General features: G+C 44.1%; 1 protein-coding gene across 3 annotated transcripts in view; it reads left to right on the forward strand.

Annotated features, from left to right (window-relative positions):
* Positions 1 to 22,406, forward strand: part of EFCAB2 (EF-hand calcium binding domain 2) — a 113,442-nt gene that overhangs the window by 73,605 nt on the left and 17,431 nt on the right. The window contains exon 3 of one of the 3 annotated variants that reach the window (XM_004605529.2): positions 8,389 to 8,461. The exons of the other annotated variants lie outside the window; for them this stretch is intronic. Coding sequence (XP_004605586.1) covers positions 8,389 to 8,461 — 73 coding nt within the window. The remainder of the gene's footprint in view (positions 1 to 8,388; positions 8,462 to 22,406) is intronic. 3 annotated transcript variants of the gene reach the window in all.

Genomic DNA, 22,406 nt, shown 5'->3' on the forward strand with positions numbered 1-22,406 from the left:
GTTTCCCCAGAATGGGGAAATATACCTTCAAGTAAGAAAGTACACATCTATCTCGGGGTGGGGAATTGCAGGCAAATGTGCACCTTTCTCGACCAAGTCAGCTTATGTACAGTTCAACCAAACTGCCCCCAACGCCAACCAAAATCTGTTGCTAGGGTGGTTGCCAGTGGGAGAGCTTGGAGTTGTTGATGATCTACTTATGATATTTTAAGGGTGGCCTTATTTCTGCAGCGGAGCATCAACTCCCAGGGGCCCAGCCTTGCTCTGGGCCTGTAATTCTGCATCTCTGGTTTTCCTGGCTGGGCTCTTGAGATGGGTCCTGTGTCTCGAATGCCTTTGGGCTGATTTAGGTTCCAGGCAATATTTTTCTGGATATACATTACCAGATGGCTGGAGCGATAGCACATCGGGTAGGGCATTTACCTTGCATGCAGCCGACCCGGGTTGGATTCCTCCACCCCTCTTGGAGAGCCTGGCAAGCTACCGAGAGTATCTCACCCGCACAGCAGAGCCTGGCAAGCTACCCGTGGCGTATTCGATATGCCATAAAACAGTAACAACAAGCCTCACAATGGAGACGTTACTGGTGCCCACTCGAGCAAATTGATGAGCAAAGGGATGACAGTGATACATGGTGATAGAGTGATACATTACCAGGCTGCCCCACTCCCACCATCTCTCTGCCTGAAGCAATAGGAAGAGAACAAGCCATCTCAGCTTATATTTTATGAAATAGCATCAAATACTATACAGTGTTGCATGTTTTCAATGCTCAGAAAGTACTGAGTAAGAATGTTGTAACTAATATTTTATTGTGAAACTGAAGCTTAAACTATCCCTAATAATCGATTTCTCAACCCCTGAAAAAGAGCAAATTATTTTTAATTAGGCCAGATTTCTGTTGTTTATTACTTTAATTTTAGTTAGGGCGGGGTGTTCAAGACCATGTGCTTTTCTGGAGTGGAAAAACACAAAGGAGAGAAAGAAACACATGCTCAAGAGAGAATGGGCTTGGAAGGAAAAGCCAGGTTTTTATATAGTGATAAACCTGGTCCTTTCAATAGAGGAGAAATTTACATAAGAAGTAAGTTAGGGGGGCAGGAGTAATAGAATAGCAGGTAGGGCATTTGCCTTGCACATGGATGACCCGAGTTCTATCACTGACATTCCAGGAGAGTACTTCTGGCTCTGAACTCAGGAATTACTCCCCAAGTACTGCCAGGAATAATTTCTGAGATCAGAGCCAGGAGTAACCCCTAAGTAGTAACCCAAAAAGCCAAAAAAAAAATGTTAAGAAGAGACTGGATATTTGACAGGCTCCTGTTGATTCCAAAGTCTGCACTCATCTCAGATTGCACTTACATTTTGGGAGGCCGGGGAGAGGATATATACCCTTGGTGTGAGCCAAAGAATTTTAACACCTCGTAAAATGCTTCAGAAGACTTCCCAGGCTCAGTTAATAACCAACCTGTCCACAAGAATGATGTCCACTGAGGCTGGGTTTCGAGTTGGGTGGGAGTTTTAGGCCTTGTGTTCTCAAGTTTCTCCTTTTGCTTTTTTTTTTTTTTTTGCTTTTTGGGTCACACCCGGCAATGCACAGGGGTTACTCCTGGCTCTGCACTCAGGAATTACTCCTGGCAGCACTCAGGGGACCATATGGGATGCTGGGAATTGAACCCGGGTTGGCCGTTGTGCTATTGCTCCAGGCCCCAAGTTTCTCCTTTTGAAGGAAAATCTTTGAGGAAAATGGTTTGGGCAAAGAAAAATCTTTGCCCAATAAAAATATTTAACAATAAGCATTTTAAAAATAAGCCTTTTAAAACTAACTTTTTAAAGGAAGAGCATTTTTTATTCCTCTCCCTTAAGGCTGAAAGCTTAAGGAGAGAAAAAGTCCATAGAGTGCCGTGGTGCGAAGGTGGCGCTGTAGTCTCCCACTTATGGTCCTCAACCAAGCCTTGCCCCTCCCTGTAATAGTATCTGGAGGTGGGGCTTGGGGATAGGCTTAAGGTGTGTGAGGTCTTGGCGGGGGGGGGCTCAGGTGGTGCTCAGGTGTTTTTGGCGGGGAGCACACACCCGGCAGTACACAGAGGTTACTCCTGTCTCTGCACTCAGGAATCACTCCTGGCAGGCTCTGGGGACCATATAGGATGCCAGGGATGGAACCTGGCAAATTCCCTACCCTCTTTTCTATCTCTGCAGCCCTGGTCTTTATGAGAGCAGACCAGGTTTTCTTTTTCTTTGGGAGGGTGAGAGGGGAGGGGGGAGGAGGTTGGGCCACACCTGGCAGTGCTCTCGGCTCACTCCTGGCTCTGTGGTTAGGGGCCCAAACGTGGTGTCCAAGATCAAACCCGGGTTGACTTCATGGAAGGCAAAGACTGTTTCTTGTAGTTTTAAAACTAGCTACTTTCCTTATTTGCTTTGAAATCCAAAATGTCCAGAAGGTACACACTGGAACATGTTCCTGCAGTCTTGGCCCCTCCTACCTCCAAGTCCGTCTCCGCTTCCATTCTGTTCCCAGAAGCTTCTGTATCTGTATATTTCCTGAGACAGGAGATCATTTCATTTTCCTTTTAACACATTTACACATTTGGCAGTGAACTAGCCTTTTTTTAGGCAACTTACTTTTCTTACATAATTGTTTTGAATATCATTTTAAATTAGAATATAAAAAACCTCATTTTTGTTTTCTAAGTCTTAATCTTATTGAACTCCAGGCTCCTACATACAAATGCAAAATCAAGCTTATTTATTACACGCACTATTGGATATTTAATTTTGTTACAGATGATTTGCATAAAACGGGGAGCAAGGGAAGTGGGAGCCTCCAGAGAGGGAGAGACTTGAGAGATAGCATAGGGGTTAAGGAGCTTTGCCAGCCTGTGGCAGACCTGGGTTCCACTCTTACTCTTGGCACCACATATAGCCCAAACTGAAGTGATCCTTGAGTAGAGAGTCAGGAGTAAGCCCTGAGTACCACTGAGTGTAGCCCCAAAACAGAGAGAGAGAGAGAGAGAGACAGACAGACAGACAGACAGACAGACAGAGAATGAGAGCTACTCCCTTCTGTTAGGAGCACCTGCCCTTGGGACTGGAGCAATAGTACAGTGGTGAGGGCATTTTCCTTGCACATGGCAGACCTGAGTTTGATCCCCAACATCCCATATGGTCCCCAGAGCACCGCCAGAAGTAATTCCTGCCTCTGAGCATCACTGGGTGTGACCTCCCCCTCCCCCCCAAAAAAAATTGAGCATCTACCCGGCATGCATGTTTGTCCTACCTGCTATCAAGCTACACCTGAAGTTCCTCTGGTCTTCATGGCAGGGGCACTACTTAGTTGCACCTCTGCAAGACGAGGAGCCACTGCTGAGAAAGCAATTGCTTTTTGCAGTAGAATGGAAGCCAATTCGACCTCCAGGACTGGACTCTGCCCCTTGCCCCAGGGAAGAAGCACAAACTATAAATTCCTCAGAGCCAGTTTAAACAACTTTCTCAACATATGGTGCTTCAAGGCCCAATACCACTCTGCCTGCATATTCTTCCAAGGCCTACATTTGACGGGCAACTCTGCCTCTAGCTAGATGAAGACTTCCCAGCCTTCTTTTCGGCAGTGTTGCAATAGGGTTGCACACCTCCTTCCTGGGCTAGTGGTAATGAGCAACTCTGCCATCTTGGTGGGGCTGTGTGCACTACATCAACACATGGTGTGTGTGCTGCTGCGAGTGCCGTGTGCCAACCTGTGGGGCCAGGTGCAGCAAACACCCCATGAGACATGCAGAGATTAGCAGGCCTACAGTTCCTGGAGCAAAGTGCACCATTTCCTGACAGCAGACAAGGAAGTTGCTAGCTTGGACAAATACTTTCAAGTTTTGCACCCGAAATTTTATTAGACTCCCTTGGGAGCTTAGTCTGTGCTGCCTTCTTAGTGCTAAGGCGTGATGACCCTGCCCTTTTGTCAGTGAGACTTAGGAGACCCAGAGAACCTGGGTTCCTCCTTCCCTCCCTCCCTCCCTTTCTCCCTCTCTTCCTCCCTCCCTCCCTCCTCCCTCCCTCCCTTTCTGCGTCCCTCCCTCCCTTCCTTTTGTTTTTTCTTTTGCAAGTCCATCCTAGTTGTTGCTTAGGGCTACTCTCAGTGCAGTACTTGGGGGAACCAGGCGATGCTGGGGATTGAACTGCTGCATATAAAACATGCACTCCTTCCCTTTGAACCCTCTCTTTGGACTCAGAAATCAGGTATCTGTAACACATTAATATCACCCTACTTAAAAACCATCAGTGCTACTCTCTAGCCCTTAGGAAAACTCTCATTGCTTCCAGTACTTTTGACTATTGTAAACAGTGCTGCAATGAACATATAGGTACAGATGTCATTTCTACTGTGCTTTTTTGCATCCTCGGGATATATTTCCAGAAGTGGTATTGCAGGGTCATATGGAAGTTCAATTTTTAGTTTTTGAAGGACTGTTCATATTGTTCTCCAGAAAGGCTGGACCAGTCGGCATTCCCACCAAGAGTGAAAGAGCGTCCCTTTTTTCCCCACATCCACGCCAGCACTGATTGCTTTTGTTCTTTTGAATGTGTGCCAGTCTCTGTGGTGTGAGATAATATCTCATTGTTGTTTTGATTTGCATCTCCCTGATGACTAGTGATGTGGAGCATTTTTTCATGTGCCTTTTGGCCATATGTATTTCTTTTTTGAGGAAACTTCTGTTCATTTCTTCTCCCCATTTTTTGATGGGGCTGGAGGTTTTTTTCTTTTTCTTTTTTTTTTTTTTTTTTTTGCTTTTTGGGTCACACCTGGCGATGCACAGGGGTTACTCCTGGCTCTGCACTCAGAAATTACTCCTGGCGGTGCTCAGGGGACCATATGGGATGCTGGGAATCGAACCCGGGTCGGCCGCGTGCAAGGCAAACACCCTTCCCGCTGTGCTATCGCTCCAGCCCCTGGAGGTTTTCTTCTTGTACAATTCTACTAATATCTTGTATATCCTGGATATTAATCCCTTATCAGATGGATATTGGGTAAATATTCTTTCCCATTCTGTGGGGTCTTTGTGTATTTTGGTCACTATTTCTTTTGAAGTGCAGAAGCTTCTTAGCTTGATGTAGTCCCATTTGTTTATGTTTGCTTCCACTTGCATGGTCAGTGCTGTTTTTTAAAGTTCACCATGTTCTTCAGTCCAGTAATATCTAATTGTCGTGTTCTCATAGTTTTTTCTCTCCTTGTTAGTGCTCGGAGTCTCCTATTACTTTCCTCTTGTCAGTGAACAGCTTTACTATTGTCACTCTGAAGTCTGCACTCGAGACAGGAGAGCTTAGCTATTTGCAGACCTTTCCTGGCTTTCTTTTTGGTTGTGTCTGGTGTGCTGTGGGGACAGGGGCGAGTGGGCTTGTTTGTGCAGGTGTGGGTGGCAGGCTAGGACTCACACTCACTACCAGATCCGGTGAGGCAGAATTTGCCTTGTGGGGTGCTGCTAAGACTTAACAGTACAGTCCCTCCCAGTTTCTGGCGCCTCGCTGTGTTTTTATTGTCCTTAGCTCTGGGCAGCGGCCCACAGCAGAGCCAATTGTCCTTAGTCCTTGGAGCAGATCGTCTCTCTGATTTTGGCCGGATGCCTGCAGTCAGTCAGTCAGAGGGGGTGTCGGTGGGGGACTGTGTTCATGCAGGCAGGTCCCGACTGCCACCCTGGCTCTGAGCATCCACAGGTGCTTCCCTGCTTGGGCCGCAGACCTGTGTTCATTGCATCTGCAGCCTCCTGAGACGCAAGTCTGGCATCCTGCTCAGGCTTCGTGAGGGTGAAGATTGACTGGGCTGCGGGGAGGCTTGCAGCTTTTTATTATCCTGGGCTCATTCTCTGCCTCTGTCCCTGCCTTCTCCCTGGGCCATGGTGCTGGACCCTGACAACTCCTGTGCTGTTCTAAGGGCCGCTCTGTGGGGTCACATGTGGGATCCTGTGGTCACTTCTGTGCTGTTTGTTTAGGTTTGGGGGCCACACTTGTGGTGCTCAGGACTTATTCCAGGCTCTACACTCAGCAAACACTCCTGTAGCACTCACAGACCATGTCAGGTGCCCGGGATGGAGCTCAGCTCCACTGGGAGCCTTACCCGGTGGTGCTGTATCCCTGGTGCCACTTCTGTGTTTCATTGCAGTTTCTGTTTTAGGGATCTGAAGACGCCTTGCGAGGCCCCTCCTCCTGCATCCCCCACCGGTTCTAACCTCTAGTGGAACCAGCTACACAAGAAGAAACACGACATTTTTTCCTGGTGGCGTCTTAGTTCTAGAGTCCCAACTCTTCATTGTTTTTAATTTGTGTTTAGATCAAACCTGGTGGCAGTCCAGGGCTAATCTCAGCTTGATGCTCAAGTATTACTCCCCGTAATTCTTGGGGGTAGGGGGACACTGGGTGTTGTGGAAATTCTCACTGAGAGCCAGTGAACATCCTGAGAGTTGGGAGAACTCAGGTTTGTTACACTGTTGGACCCAGCTGAGGGGGAGGGGCGCTTGCAAGGAAGGTCCAGACTCCTGTGCATTGTTACAAAGTGAGGCTAGAAACCATCTCAAGTGCACCCAAGTGCATTCTGTGGTTATATGGTGTGGCCCAGACTTAACTGCTTTTGGCAGCTCCTGCTCCCCTTGTCAGTCTGTTTGAAGTGAGGGCAGAAGTTGATTTGCCTCCATATTTTGGATCGGGGGTTGAACCTGGACCCCTGGCGTGCAGAGAACGGCCTCCAGCCTGTTGAGCTATCTCTGCTCCCTGTTGTTGTTTTTAGCTTACTAACTAATTGTCATTGACGTTGTTGTCACAGTGGGCTGTGGTGCTCCCACACTTTCAGCTGTGATGCTTGTTGGGGGATGGGGGCCATACATCAGGCCGTGGTACTCAGTGTCACCAAGGTTCACCCTTCTCTAGTCCGAAGGGGCTGGCACTCTACTGCTGTTTCCGTGAAGTTTACTGCTCACCGTGGTGCAGTCCTTTCTGTGCTCCCACCCTCACTCCAGGGCAGCTTGAGATTGCTCACGGTGCCAGGGATCGATAACAGCAGGGCACAAACTGAGTTATCAGGATCATGATGCTTGGTGCAAGGGGCTCACCAGGGATTGAATTTCTGAGTCTGTTGCAAGGCTGCCTCTCCAGACCAGGGTGCCATTTCTTCAGGTCCAGAACTTTGCTATTAAGCTTATTTGCAGGACCCGGGAGATAGCTCAAGGGCTAAAGTGCATGCTTTGTGTGCAGGAACCCCAGATTCAAGTCCTGCCACCTCAAGGTCCCGCGAGTACTACTGGAGCGACCAGCAACCCCTGAAAATGGAGCTGGGTGTAGACCCTGAGAAATAATAAATGTCATCAATTTTTTTTTTTTTAGTATTAGTAAAAGTAGGGAGTCAATATTGCTAATCCTGTGCAGAGTGAAAAAGAAATGAGTTAATATGTATGTAGTTAAACTAACATTCAGCTATTACAACTTCAGTTTTAACCTTTTAAATGGAAACGATAATTTGTTACAAATCCCCTGTCTTATCATCAAGAGAGTTCTGAATGTAATCTATACTTTTCTAGGTTATAGTTTTTAGGGCTGTTGAGATAGCACAGAGGGTAGGGCATTTGCCTTGCACACAGCCGACCCAGGTTCGATTCCTCCGTCCCTCTCAGAGAGACCAGCAAGCTACTGAGAATATCTCACCCACATTCAGAGCCTGGCAAACTACCCGTGGCATATTTGATATGCCAAAAACAGTAACAACAAATCTCACAATGGAGATGTTACTGGTGCCTGCTCGAGCAAATCGACAGTGATACGGTGATAGTGTTTTGAGCCAAAGTGCATTATTATAGGGAGGTGGCTATTTAGTTGCTCACCAAGAGCTGTGCTTTGTGATGATTTGACTTTTGGAGTTTTCCTGGCCCAGTCCTTAGTGTTTCAGTGAGAACTGAGACACTGTGTTTTAGTTATCAGGTAGGTTTATGTACACAGATTGTTCTGCCCGATCTAGCAAGTTGCAGGGCTGGGGTTTGAGCCCCAGGAGACTGGCGCCAGCAGCTTTACAGGAAACTGAGGTCCAAAAGAATTAACACTGAAAATCAGCTAGTAAGTGACAGGACTTCATTTTCCTTCTTCCTCCTCCCTTCCCCCTCTTGAGGAAGTTCTAGAATTTTTTTCATTTTGACCCTGATAGAGGTTACAATTGCTAAACAAGGCAAACACTTCCTTTTCCTCCTTTTGAGTCACTTGTCTGCCTTTTTCTTCCAACTATCTTTCATCCTTGTGAGGCAGAATTTATTGAGTGACTTTGTTTGCTGTGATACATCTGCCCTGAAAAAGTTTAGAGAAACATAGCCCTTGTCTCTGGAGGTTTTTTCCTAAAACTGTTGACTTCTTTCCCCCCACCAGAGAAATCGGAACAATTGTCAGGTCTTTAGGCTGCTGCCCTAGTGAAGGTGAGCTCCAAGATCTGCTTGCAGAGGTAAGTCGAGCAAAGGAAGTCTCATTCACAGACTGATTTTTCTCCTTGTAAGGAAAATATCTCCTGGAGCTGGAGAAATAGCCCAGCGGGCATCCCATATGGTCCCCTGAACACCGCCAGGGGCTAATTCCTGAGTGCCGAGCCAGGAGTAACCCCTGTGCATTGTCCGCTGTGACCCAAAAAACAAAACAAAAAAAAAAAGAAAAGAAAGAAAGAAAGAAAAGAAAAGAAAATATCTCCAGTTAAAACTGACAACATGCAAAACTGATTGTGCTCATGAAAATATTAGGACAGCTATGAGCCAGCCAACAAGGTCTGAAAAAGGTACTATCAGATCTTGAAGAAATGGCTCTGATTCAGCAACACAGTAGATTAATGAGGACCCCACTTTAGAATTTGTCCTCTATAAAATTTGCTGAAGAAAGGTCAATGGACACAGGACCATATGCAGAAAGAATAGTGACAAGTGAAAGGAATAGAGTAAATAATATATGTTTAAAGGGCTTAAAAGCAGAAATAGAAAGAAATGGTTATATATATTTTGTGTTTGTTTTGTTTTTATTTAAGCCAGTGGTGTTCAGGGCTTCTTGCTCCTTGCTTTGTGCTCAGAGGTCAGTCCTGGTGAGGCTGGAGGGGTGCATCATACAGAGTGCCAGGGATCGAACCCCAGTCGGCTGCGACAAGCTGCATGCAAGTCAACCGCCTTGCTGGCTGTACTATCACTCTGGCCTCAGGAATTTATATTTACTGGGGAACAAAACTGATGTTTCTGTGTGTCTCACGGTGACTGAAAAAAATCAAGTTATAAATAATGTAATGCTTAAATAAAATAATGTAGTCATAAATAATATAATGTAACATTTGTCATTTCACAATCTTTTATAAAAAAAACAGAAGTTTTAGAGAAGTGGTTTTCAAAGGACAGAAAGAGCAGGACAAGAGGAGGAAGTCAAGTAGGCTATTCTTACTATAAACAGAATGAAAATAAACTACATGAAAATAAGTGAAAACTAAACAAAACTCAAAAAACAAAAGCTATCTTTTTCAGTAAGTAATAAGGATAATAAAATATTAGGAATTAATAATATTGATCAAATGGTTATGATTTAAAAATGGATTATTTGTATCTGCACTGTAGCACTGCTGTCCCGTTATTCACTGATTTGCTCGAGCGGGCACCAGTAATGTCTCCATTGTGAGACTTGTTGTTACTGTTTTTGGCATATCGAATATACCACGGGTAGCTTGCCAGGCTCTGCCGCGAAGGTGACATACTCTCGGTAGCTCCCGGAGAGGGGTGGAGGAATCAAACCGAGGTCGGCCGTGTGCAAGGCAAATGCACTATGCTGTCACACCAGCCCATTTGTATCATAAATTATTATAATTTTCATAAATGAAGTTATAGTTTTCACAAGTGAAAATAATTATATGAAAACAATTTTTCATTATATGTAATATAAATATTAGAACTATAAATTATTATAAATGATTTATTTACCTTTTCTTAGGTACATTGACACAACTTTTTTTATTTAAAAAGGTTTTCTTTGGGTTTGGGGTGGTGCTCAGGGCTTACTCCTCGCTCTGTGCTCAGGAGACCATATGCAGTGCTGAGATTGAACCTTGGTTGGCCATATATATGGAGACCAATATATATGGTCTCTGCACTCCCCTGCCTGCTGCACTCTCTGGCCTCACACTCATACAGCTCCTGAAAAATGCAGATACAAATTCTCATGGGCTAGAAAATGACATTGTTAAGATAGCAGTTTCATCTACAGATTCAATACATTCTCTTTTTTTTTTATAATTTGGAGAACATGTTTTTTGGTTTTTTGGTTTTTTTTTTTTTTTTTTTTTGCTTTTTAGGTCACACCCAGCAATGCCCAGGGGTCACTCCTGGCTTTGCACTCAGGAATTACCCCTGGCGCTGCTCAGGGGACCATATGGGATGCTGGGAATCGAACCCAGGTCCGCCGAGTGTAAGGCAAACGCCCTACCCGCTGTGCTATCCCTCCAGCCCCTGGAGAACATGTTTATGGTAGTATTAATGTTTATATTTTGATGTACACAGTTACTTCACTTCACCTCCACTATATGTCCATGACCCTTCAATATTGTTTATATGTTACTTCTAGTCTACTTCATTAGGACCCCCCACCCCAATAACCCACTAGGTTCAATTCTTTTTTTTTAGGTTTGCTTTTGTTTTTTCTACCACACCAGTGGTATACAGGGCTTACTCCTGTAAGTGGCAGTACTTCTCTGTGCTCAGGGAGCGTTAGGGATCACTCCTGGTGGTTTTCAGGGGGTTGGGGATTGAAGCTACATGTAAGACACTGCATCCTGTACTATCACTGCATCCCAATACTTTTGTTTGTTGGTTTGGTTTTTGGTTCGAACCCAGCGGAGCTCTGGACTTACTCCTGGCTCAGCACTCAGGTGTCTCTCCTTGCACTGCTCAGGGGACCATGTGGGATGCTGGGGATTGATAGTACAGTCCCTGCTGTACAGCCTTACCTGAGAATACTACCCTGAGCATTGCCAGTGTGACCCCAAAACAAAAACAAACAAACCCAAAAAATAAACCTTTTAGAATAAAAAAAGAGAAAGCTGTGTGATATTGGTGAGCAAAAGATTTCTGGGATGGTCACCATAGTTCAAATTGTAGAGCACATGACTAGCATGGTAGAGGTTCTGAGTTGACACCTTGGACCCCTGAACGCACCATAGGGTCCTGGTGGCCCCTGAGACTGCCACGTATGAGCAGTACTATGCTACAGGTCTGAACGGATAGACTGAGCTTCCTGTAGTGGCCCTGTCCATTTGCAACTCTGGACATGGACTCTTTTTTTTTATTATTTTAACTTAAAAAAATTTTTTTTAAAAATTTTAAAATAATGTAGGAGTACTGCTATTTGTTCAGCCATTGATTAAGCTAATTGAATTGGGCATGAACTCCACATTACTTTTTTTTTTATTTTATCACCGTGAGAGAGAGTTACAAAGCTTTTATGTAGCCATACAATGATGTAACACCCATCCCTCCACCAGTGCACATTTTCCACCACCCACATTCCAGTCCTCACCCTGCTTCTATGGCAGACAATTTCTTCAATACTCTCTCTCTCATCAGCGGTCAAGATCCAGAGACTATAAAACAAAGCTCCCGGAAGAGTCTGGCAAGCTTCTCATGGTGTATTCAATATGCCAAAAACAATAACAATAATGGGCCTCATTCTCCTGACCCTGAACTCGACAGGGACAAATGAGACGTTGCTGGTGCTCACTCAAGCAAATCGATGAGCAATGGAACAATAGTGATACAGTGATGTTTTGCTCAAAATTTCCCAGCATCAGGGCTGGAGCCATAGTACAGCGGGTAGGGCGTTTGCCTTGCACGCGGCCGACCCGGGTTCGATCCCCGGCATCCCATATGGTCCCCCAAGCACTGCCAGGAGTAATTCCTGAGTGCAAAACCAGGAGTAACCCCTGAGCATCGCTGGGTGTGACCCAAAAAGCAAAAAAAAAAAAAAATTTCCCAGCATCATTCAAGCCTACCCGCCAGGGGAAGACGCTAGATAATTTATTTTCCATTGCTCATTTTGAATATCATGAGAGTTCACATGACCGTGATTGTAAATGTAAGTTTCTAGAGTGTAAATGGCTGGATTCCAAAGACATCTCGTATGGCACTAATCCATTTGGGGATTCAGCTGGGAGTCTCTGGGCCAGGGCTGTTGGTGCACTAAGATGGAGCCCAGAGTGTGGGTATGACAGCCAGTCTGCTGGGCGGGCAGGAACCCGGGGAGGGATAGCCCAGGTCCTCTGCTGCCATGTGGCCTGGAGATTCAGTCACCCACATTCCTGCGCCTTGTTTGTGGAGGCTCTTGGTCACTGGGATTCTATCTGGAGTAAGCGGGGATACTGCACCTGCTCCATCTGGGGTGCCCCGGTGAAATTGGCTTGATATGGAGTCCAGAGAGATCTCCGATGCTGTGGTGTCTTCCGGGACTTGCTGCTGTGTCTCTAGATCAGGGCTGGTAGTGTGCTAAGATCCATATGACCAAATTTCAGCAGATTGCATCTTGATGAGGCCTATACATTCAGAAATGAGTAAACTTTATTGCATGTACATTAAACCTCAGTAAAAGTGGGAGAAAACAATAAAGGCACATAAGAGACATCTTTGTTCTACCTCTTCAGTCAGTGGGCTCCAGCTGTGAAAGCAGTCAGGTTCAGGAGCCGAGCACGGGATCCCGACTGGCACGAGGAGTAATGATCCTCAGCCTGCGCCTCCATTCTTGCCCTTCCAAGGTTGGAAATGTTAGATGGTGCTTCTGTTGGCTGCCTTTGTGCATGGCCTTATCCCTACACTTCCCTGAGGCTCCCTCTTTACCTTACTGGATGTTCTCTGGGCTTTCCTGCATATTACTGGGCTTCTTGTGCTAAGGATTGTCTAAGGCCCGGGAGACAGGGGGTGCAGCTAGTGTGGAGTGTGGCATCAAATTGACACCCCAAGGTCTGTGAGTGCTGCAGTCATCTGAGCCTGCCCAGAGAAGCTTTTGAAGCCAGCCTCAGGGTGTCTGGTGCCTTTGTCCCTGCACATTCCTAAGCCCCTGCTGAGCAAGGGGGGAGGTGAGTGTCCTGACTCATACTCTCTTGTCCAGTGGGCCTCTTGAGCCCCTTTTTGTCAGCTTGACTTTTCTGATTATCACTAATGCGAATCACCCAAGCAGCAAGTTGGTCCCATCTTTTGGGATTCCTGTCTAGTTATTAGGTTCCGGGTCCTGAGAAAACACTCTAAGTCAATGAATTCTTGCACATTCCATTTTAAATTCCAGTGAACGATTAAATTCCAGTGAACGATGAGAGTATAGTGAAGTGTGAAACTATTATCCAAGATCAGGGAAAACAGGCCAGGAGGACTGGTCAGTGGTTGGAAGCTTGCCATAAGTATGTGGAGGGTGAAGGGCAAGTAGAATAGAGAAGGGACCAATATGACAATAATAGTTGGAATTGATCACTATATATATATATACATACATATATATATATATATATATATATATATATATATATATATATATATATACTCTCAAGTGCTTAACACTGACACACTGTCACTGTCACTGTTACTGTCATCCCGTTGCTCATTGATTTGCTCGAGCGGGCACCAGTAACATCTCCATTGTGAGACTTACTGTTACTATTTTTGGCATATTGAATACACCACGGGTAGCTTGCCAGGCTCTGCCGTGCGGGCGCGATACTCTCATATCTTGTCTGGGCTCTCCAAGAGGGGCGGAGGAATCGAACCTGGGTCGGCCGAGTGCAAGGCGAATGCTCTACCCGCTGTGCTATCACTCCAGCCCAACACTGACACACGGTTCTCGTTAATATAACTAACATCATGATGATACTGTAACATCAACATCACTGATAGCAAATTTGGCTTTGCAAAGAATTTTCTTCTTCGTTGGGATTTTTCTGATGGACCGTGATGAAATCTTCAGCAGTTGAATCCCAGGGATCATCTGTATCCCAAATACTACTCATGTCCAAATCTCTTTGACAAGCATGTTTCAGAACCCTGTCTTCTGCTTGCCTCTCCTCTCATTTCTGGCACTTGTGGAACTATAGATGTTCTGAGAAGTAAACACTAAGCATTTATTGGTGAAGTTCGGATGGGGAGGGGTGGTGAAGCTGTAAGAAGAAAATCAGAGCCAGGGGAGGCTGGGAGAGCATGAGCATGTAACAGTTCTGACCCCTGTAAAGGAGAGAGGGGAGGGAAAAAGGTGGTTGGCCAGGAGAAGCCTTGGATTGCAACTGTTCTAGAAAGCCATTGCAAAGTGCTCGATCCAAACTCGCCCACAGAGGAGTCTCCCTTCTTATAGAATTGGAGCTGGTTTCAGTATTGTTGCTGCACTCCATTAAGCCTGGGAACTGCCCTGAGGACTGTGGTCTTGCCTCTGCCCAGATGAGTAACATCATTCAGTGATGGTTTCTGAGCTTGGAGATCAGTGGGGTGCATCTGATGGTTGCCAAAGATAGTTTTCACCTGGAGAAGTTGTAAAGTAAACCAGGTATTGGATGTCCAGAAAAATATGATCAGAAAGAGTTGTCTGCTGTGTATTTTTACCTCCATCTCGCCATGGCCTACACACTAGCTTATAGCATTAGTTCAAGAAGAAAAGTACATAGGGATGAAATGGAGGGCCTCATCAGGCCATGAAAGAAAATAATTTTTTAATTGAATCACGGAAACTTTAGTAGACATTCTTCAGTAAACTTCTGAGAGTGCCTTGGTAGTGAAAATTTTGTGATTTTATATCCTTGGTAATGATTTTGCTAGTTTGGGACTAAATATGGGATATTGCATTCAAGGTTCTCATTATAAATCTTGAAAGACTCTCCTGGTCTTCATGCTTCTAGTGATGCAATTGAGAAAGTGCAATTTTATTCTTATTTCCAGGCCTTTGTATGTAACCTTTCGCTACCCCAGCCCTCTTTCTGGAAACCTAAGCACGCTCTTTTGTGTTTGAAATTTTACATTGATTAGCCTTGGTGTTGATCTGTCAATTGTGTTTCTTGGTGACCTTTTTCAGACTGGCAACTTCCATCTTTTGGTTCCAGGAAGTCTTCATATCATTATTTTGTTAATGATTTCTAACTACTATACTGTTTTTGCTTTGTACTCTCTCTTTGAACTCCTATTATTCATTCATATGCCATTGGACTTGATTTCTTATTTTTCACTGTTTTAATTTTTTTCTACTTACTGGAAGAAGTTGAACTCTCCTAGTTTACTTATTGAGTGATTCCTTTCTATTGCATTTTTTTTCCTTTTTGTTTTGTTTTGGGGCCACACCCAGCAGTCACCTGATGGTGCTCAAGGCTTACTCCTGACTCTGCACTCAGAAATTACTCCTAGCAGTGTTCGGAGGACAATTTGGGATGCCACTGATTAAACCTGAGTGGGCCATGCACAAGGCAAGTACCCTATACTGTAAGCACTCTACCTGCTGTATTATCCCCTCCAGCTCGTCTGTTGCGCTTTAATATAATTTAAAACTCTTTTTGTTTTATGCACTGTGATTTGAAATGCTGCTAATGATAGAGTTTTATGCACAGCATTCCAACATTCCAACATCTGTAAGCAAACTTCAAGCCTTGCGTGCTGCCAACCAGAGTTCCGTCCCACACACACGTTGGTGCTGGGGATCCAACCTGAGTTAGCTGTATACAATGCAAGTACCCTACCCACTCTACTATCTTTGCGGCCCCTTTAATCTTTATTTTGGTGGCCTTTTTGGATTTTTTTTTATGCTCTGTGTTCCAACTCACTTACTCTGTCAGCTAGTTGTTCTTGTCTGCTGGTGAGTCCCTCTGTTACATAGTTTGTTTCAGTTTACCTGGTGTGTTTATTGTGTTCTTTAGCTCTAATATTGGTATTCAAAACTTTTAAAAATGTTTCTCTATTCTAGTTTTAATTCTTTTTTTTTTTTTTTTTTTTTTTTGCTTTTTGGGTCACACCTGGCGATGCACAGGGGTTGCTCCTGGCTCTGCACTCAGGAATCACTCCTGGCGGTGCTCAGGGGACCATACGGGATGCTGGGAATCGAACCCGGGTCGGCCGCGTGCAAGGCAAACGCCCTACCCGCTGTGCTATTGCTCCAGCCCCGACTAGTTTTAATTCTTATTTTGTTCATCTATTCCTTCCTTCCTTTCTTTCTTTCTTTCTTTCTTTCTTTCTTTCTTTCTTTCTTTCTTTCTTTCTTTCTTTCTTTCTTTCTTTCTTTCTTTCTTTCTTTCTTTCTTTCTTTCTTTCTTTCTTTTTTCATCACACCTGGCGATGCACAGGGGTTACTCCTGGCTCTGCACTCAGGAATTACCCCTGGCCGTGCTCAGGGGACCATATGGGATGCTGGGATTTGAACCCGGGTTGGCCGCATGCAAGGCAAACGCCCTACCCGCTGTGCTATCTCTCCAGCCCCTCTTTCTTTCTTTCTTTCTTTCTTTCTTTCTTTCTTTCTTTCTTTCTTTCTTTCTTTCTTTCTTTCTTTCTTTCTTTCTTTCTTTCTTTCTTTCTTTCTTTCTTTCCTTCTTTCTTTCCTTCTTTCCTTTGTTTCTGGCTCCCACCTGGCAGTAGTCAAGGCTTACTCCTGCTTTGTGCTCAGATTTCACTCATGGTGGAATTAATATGTGGTGTGTGGCACTGAACCTGCTTTGGAGGTGTGCAAGGCAGGTGCCTTTCTGACTCTGCAGTCCTGTTTTCCTTGTTTCAGTGAGCATTGTTAGAACGATTACTCTGAACTCTGACTAAATATGTTACCTAGTTCTGTGGCACTAATTTTTCCACAGTTTTGTTTAGTTCTATTATTTGTGGTATATTCCTCTATTTCCTTTGCAACTGCATGGTAATTTCTATGGGTTGAGCTGACCAGCATTCTTTCCTTAACTTATGTTGGGGCCTACTAATAAGATTACTTCTTGTATTCTGCTTGTAGAATATGCTTCTAGTTTGTCCTGCACCGAGTCTGGGATATCTGTTGCTGAACAAACTGATGCCTTGCACTGAGCCAGGGCAGAAGGAAATTGAAGGAATTGTGCTGGAGAGTTCATGTCCCTCCGGGTGCCTGTACTGAGCTCTGTGTGTGTGTGTGGGGGGGAGGGGTAGCTGCAATCATCCTCTCCTCTGGACCGTGGCCCTGGTCAGAGCAGCCTCAAGCTAATGACTCTGTTTCCTCAGCTGAGGTTCAGGACTGGTCTGTAGATTCTATAACTTGTATTTTTCCCAACGGTGGAAATGAAGATTTAATGTTAAATTAATAGTGATGAGAGGCCTTTATGATGTATCTATCATACTCCTCAGTAACCAGTTAAAACAATGTAATGATTCTTCTGGGGCGCTTATCATGGTGAAAAATATCCTACCATACCAGACACACAGCCCCCAAGGTCCTAAATCAGTTTCTCATTATTTTCAGCCAGTTAAAAATCCTTAGAATTTTTTTTTCTTTGAAATCTCAGAAATGACTACTTAATCATTAGAATGAGATCAGTATGTTAAGGGAATTTCCATCATTCGACCTCAGCTACATCATGATGAACCTTGATAGATGAACCTGAGCTAGATGAACCTTGATATATCTCAGGTCATCTGACCAAGCTTCTCACAGATTGAAAAAAGAATCCTTCCTTCCTTCCTTCCTTCCTCCCTTCTCCTTCCTTCCTTCCTTCCTTCCTTCCTTCCTTCCTTCCTTCCTTCCTTCCTTCCTTCCTTCCTTCCTTCCTTCCTTCCTTCCTTCCTTCTCTCCTTCCTTCTCTCCTTTCTTCCTTTTGTTCTTTCCCTTTCTGATCATTGTTTTCTTAATTTGGAATAGTTGGTGACATAAAATAATTTTAGAGGCTGGAGTGATAGTACATCAGGTAGGTCATTTGCCTTGCATGTGGCCGACCTGGGTTCAATCCTTAGCATCCTGTATGGTCCCCCGAGCACCGCCAGAAGTGATTCCTGAGTACAGAGCCAGGAGTAACCTCTGCATCACCAGGTGTAACCCAAAAAGCAAATATATATATATATATATATATATATATATATATGTATATATATATATTTATCAGTTTTTTCTCCTATACATCCTACAGTGCTACATCCTGTTTATCCTGTAGAAGGTGGGATAATGGATTATATTTTCTGTTTTGTGTTAGTGCTATATGACAATTGAAGAATATAGAACTGGAGATATTTTGGAAAATTTAGTAATGGCTATTTCTGAATGGATATATGTAAATTTTGGGAGTTGGTTGAGGGGAAGGTGATATACATAGAAAACACTGAGCATATTGCTTATTTGTAGTTGAAGAGAGTAAATAATGCAAAAGTGGTGTTCAATAGCAGAAAAATTGGACCCAAGAAAAGTCTGTAAAAATGATTTTTCTTCTCTGAAATAAATATATAATGTTTTTAATAATTTTAAGATTTTATATGGACACAACCATGGCAATAAATTAAATATAATTTTATTTTAAAATTTTAATTTATAAATAATATTCTCATTATAGAAAATTTTCAAATAGAAAAAAATCCTTTCCAGCACCCCATCACTTTTATTTAGTCATTAGTATTTTGTTTTGTTTTTGTTTTGGGGTCACACTGGCTGTGCTTAGGGCTTACTCTAGGCTCTGTAATGAGGGATCACTCCTAGTGGGCCTTTGGGGACCTTTTGGGGTACTGGGGAGTGAACCCTGGTTGGTCACGTGCATGTCAAGCACGTTACCCACTGTACTGTCTTACCTATGTCTTTAATATTTTAGTATTCTCTTTCCATAACACTTTATTGATTTCTTTGTTTTGAGTTTTACTTTTTTACACTCCTGACTCTATGCTTAGGGGTCACTCCTGGAGGTGTTTGGGGGATCATATGTGATACCAGGAATCAAATTGGAGTCAGCGACGTGCAAAGCAAGTTCCTTAACTTCTTAATTCTCTCTCTGTCCTCACATGTTGTAAAGTAAAATTGCTTTTAAAATTGTAAAAATACTTGAAATGCAAAAATAATGAGTAATATTTTAAAATTACTGATAGCACAGTGGTAGGGCGTTCGCCTTGCACGTGGCTGACCTGTGTTCTATTCCTTCGCCCCTCTCGGAGAGCCTGGCAAGCTATGGAGAGTATTCCCCCTAGCCCCCACATGGCAGAGCCTGACAAGCTACCCATGGCGTATTCGATATGCCAAAAACAGTAACAATAAGTCTCACGATGGAGACATTACTGCTACCCACTGAAGTAAATCGATGAGGAACGGGATGACAGTGACAGTGACCATGTTACTGGGCTGGAGCGATAGCACAGCGGGTAGACGTTTACCTTGCATGCAGCCGACATGGGTTCGATTCCTCCGTCCCTCTCCAAGAGCCCGGCAAGTTACTGAGAGTATCCCACCTGCACGGCAGAGCCTGGCAAGCTACCCGTGGCATATTCAATATGCTAAAAACAGTAACAATAAGTCTCACAATGGAAACGTTACTGGTGCCCACTCGAACAAATCAAAGAGCAAAGGGATGACAGTGATACAGTGACAGTGATACCATGTTGCTACATTTATGGTTTTAAATATATCTGAATTTAATAAGGCTAATGTTTTCAACTTGATTAAAGTTCTTTTAGGGAATTTTCACATTTTGGAGAAAGAGGAGCATTTTTTATCCATCACATATTTGGATGTTTATTGTATTAACCACTGCATTTAAACTGTTACTGTTACTATTGTCTATTTGCTGACCACTGTTGTAATAGGGCCAATGCTAAAGATAACCCAGTATATAGACAGTTCTTTTTTTTTTTTTATTGAATCACCATCAAATAGTTACAAAACTTTCAGGTTTAAGTCTCAGTCATACAATGATCAAACACCCGTCACTTCACCAGTGCACGTGTTCCACCACCAAGAACCCCAGTATACCCCCCATCCCACCCCCTACCCTGTCTGTGTGGCAGATGATTTTCACTTTACTCTTTCATTACTTTGATTACATTCAATTTCAACAGAAAACTCACTGTTATTATTTGGAATTTTTCCCCATCAATCAGACCTGCCCAAAAGCATCATTAGATAATTTGTTTTCGATAGCTGATAATGAAGAGCATATGATGTCTCATGGCCGCCGTAGTGGCTGTGCGGTTTTGGAATTCTGGTATTTTAGTAATTAAGTCCAGAGGTATTTCTGCCAACAGCCGCTGCATCTGAGATTGGTTTGTGTGCCTCTGGGATCATGGCCATTCAGGAGTGGAGGAGCCGTTTGTGAGCGGCTGCTCGGTGTCTCATCTGGGAAGGGAGCAGGGCCGGTTCCATGTGCCCTCCCGCCCCTGCCATCTTGAGATTTCCTGCACACCCCGTCACTGCAAGTTCCTGCCTCTCTGTCCAATTGGCTCTGAAAGGTGCCACAAAGAGGAAAAGGCTGAGGGACAAAAACCCTTCCCCTCCCAGGGTGGTATGGGGCCATGGCTTAGTTCCCAGTCCAGGAGCATTTCTACCAGCAGCTGCTGTGTTCCGAGATTGGTTTGTGTGCCTCTGGGATCATGGCCATTCTGGCTTGGGTCTCAGCTGGGCAGGGAGCAGATAGACTTCTTAACTCTGAACCCTATATAAACTGCTTGTGATTTGGATTTGGAGTGCTTGTCAAGACTCCACTGCGTTGGATGAGACTTGGCCCCTAGCTCGAGTTAGTGCTGCGGGCTAGTAATAAAGTTCCTTTGCTTTTGCATTATCGTGTGTGGACATGGACTCTCTACAAATGGGCATCTAAAACTCGGGCACAACACCCCTACATTTAATATGGTCTCCCAAGCATTTCCAGGAGTGATTCCTGAGCACAGAGCCAGGAATAAGCCATGAGCACTGCGGCTATGACCCTCCCACTCCCAGCACTAAAAGAGAGAAAAGAAAAAGGAGAATAATATTTTTTTCCCTGGTATTCTTCTGTTCAGTGGAGACATATTTTTTAAATTGTATTTATGATTTGTTTGTTTTTGTAGTTTAGGCAGCTTGGTAATAGTAGTGTTAGTCTGTGGTTCTGGTGTACAAAGTGAACTACACTTTTACCACTCCCACAGTGCACCAGGCCTTGACCATCAGTGTCTTTATTCACTTCTGTTTCTTCCTGTGTTCGGTTTCAAAGCCTGATTTATATCCAAATGTAGTTTTAGAGTCCAACTTGAAATATCACATGGTTCTTACATATTTTTTTCACTACCGTTAGCTTTAAAGATGCCTCTTTATACCCTACTTGGTGCCCTGGAATGAGCTGGAATACAGATGCTATATAAACTAATTTAACTACTGATATTATCTTGATTTTGTGATGCTTGAAATAGTTTAATTTATTGACTGTTCTGTCACGGGGGAGAAATGAATTTTCACTGTGTGTTTTATTGTGCATATTCAGTGTGCTTGATGTTGCCGTAAATAATGTTGTAATGAGAAAAAGTGACGACTCTGATGGGTTGACTATAGGAATGGGAGTGACAAAAACTCTGGGCTGTGATCCCATTAGAACAGCTGTTTGACTTTGAAAACTAAGACACTACTTTGTGCTGAGTTTCCTTAGATGGCAAATAGGCTAAGAGAATGGACTTTCACCAATAAAAGAAAGGAGAGAAAAGAAATTGGGCTTTCACTAAAGTGGAGTGTCACGAATCATGAAATCAGGAAATCCGGTTGATCATTGAATTTCTCGAGCGGTCTCAGTAATTTCTCCATTCGTACTATCCCTGAGATTTTGGAAGCCTTTCTCTACTCGGCCTTCCCAATAATGCCGCATTGGAGGCTCTTTCAGGGTCAGGGGAATGAGATCCAGCTTGTTACTGGCTTTGGCATATGAATACACCATGGGAAGCTTGCTCCCATATGGGCAGGAAACTCTCAGTAGCTTGCTAGTTTCTCCCAGAGGGAGAAGTAGGTTATAAGATATAACCTATTAAAGTAGAGTGAGGCATAGTATTTGCTTTCTACTTTGAGACTGGTTATTGCTTCTCTCTTTCCCTTCCCTTTCTTATTGCTGCCATGTTTAGGAGTGGCACACTGGGTGTGCCACACCCGGTTGGTGCTGGGGAACATGAAGTCAGTGCCACTGGAGATGGCGCATTGTGGCGTGGATGGTACTGAGGTCAAACTTTGGGCCTCATGCCTGTGAGGTACAAATACTACCACTGAGCTGTAGGCCCCGGTGCTCAATTCTGGTTTTTGAAAAATCCCGTATATTTGATTCCATATTCATTGAAACTTTTTATTGGGGAAGCATATGTAAAGAAGCATATACCTTTAGGGTGTCTGGACACTCCCTGGTAGCCTGAGGATCGATCGGACCCCTCATGTGGCAACTGGAGCTTCTCCATTGTCATTCTTGGGTATTTCGGAACATCCATGGACACACTAGTAAA

This window comes from Sorex araneus, chromosome 9 (genome assembly GCF_027595985.1).
Source record: "Sorex araneus isolate mSorAra2 chromosome 9, mSorAra2.pri, whole genome shotgun sequence".
In the NCBI taxonomy this organism is placed as follows: Eukaryota; Metazoa; Chordata; class Mammalia; order Eulipotyphla; family Soricidae; genus Sorex; species Sorex araneus.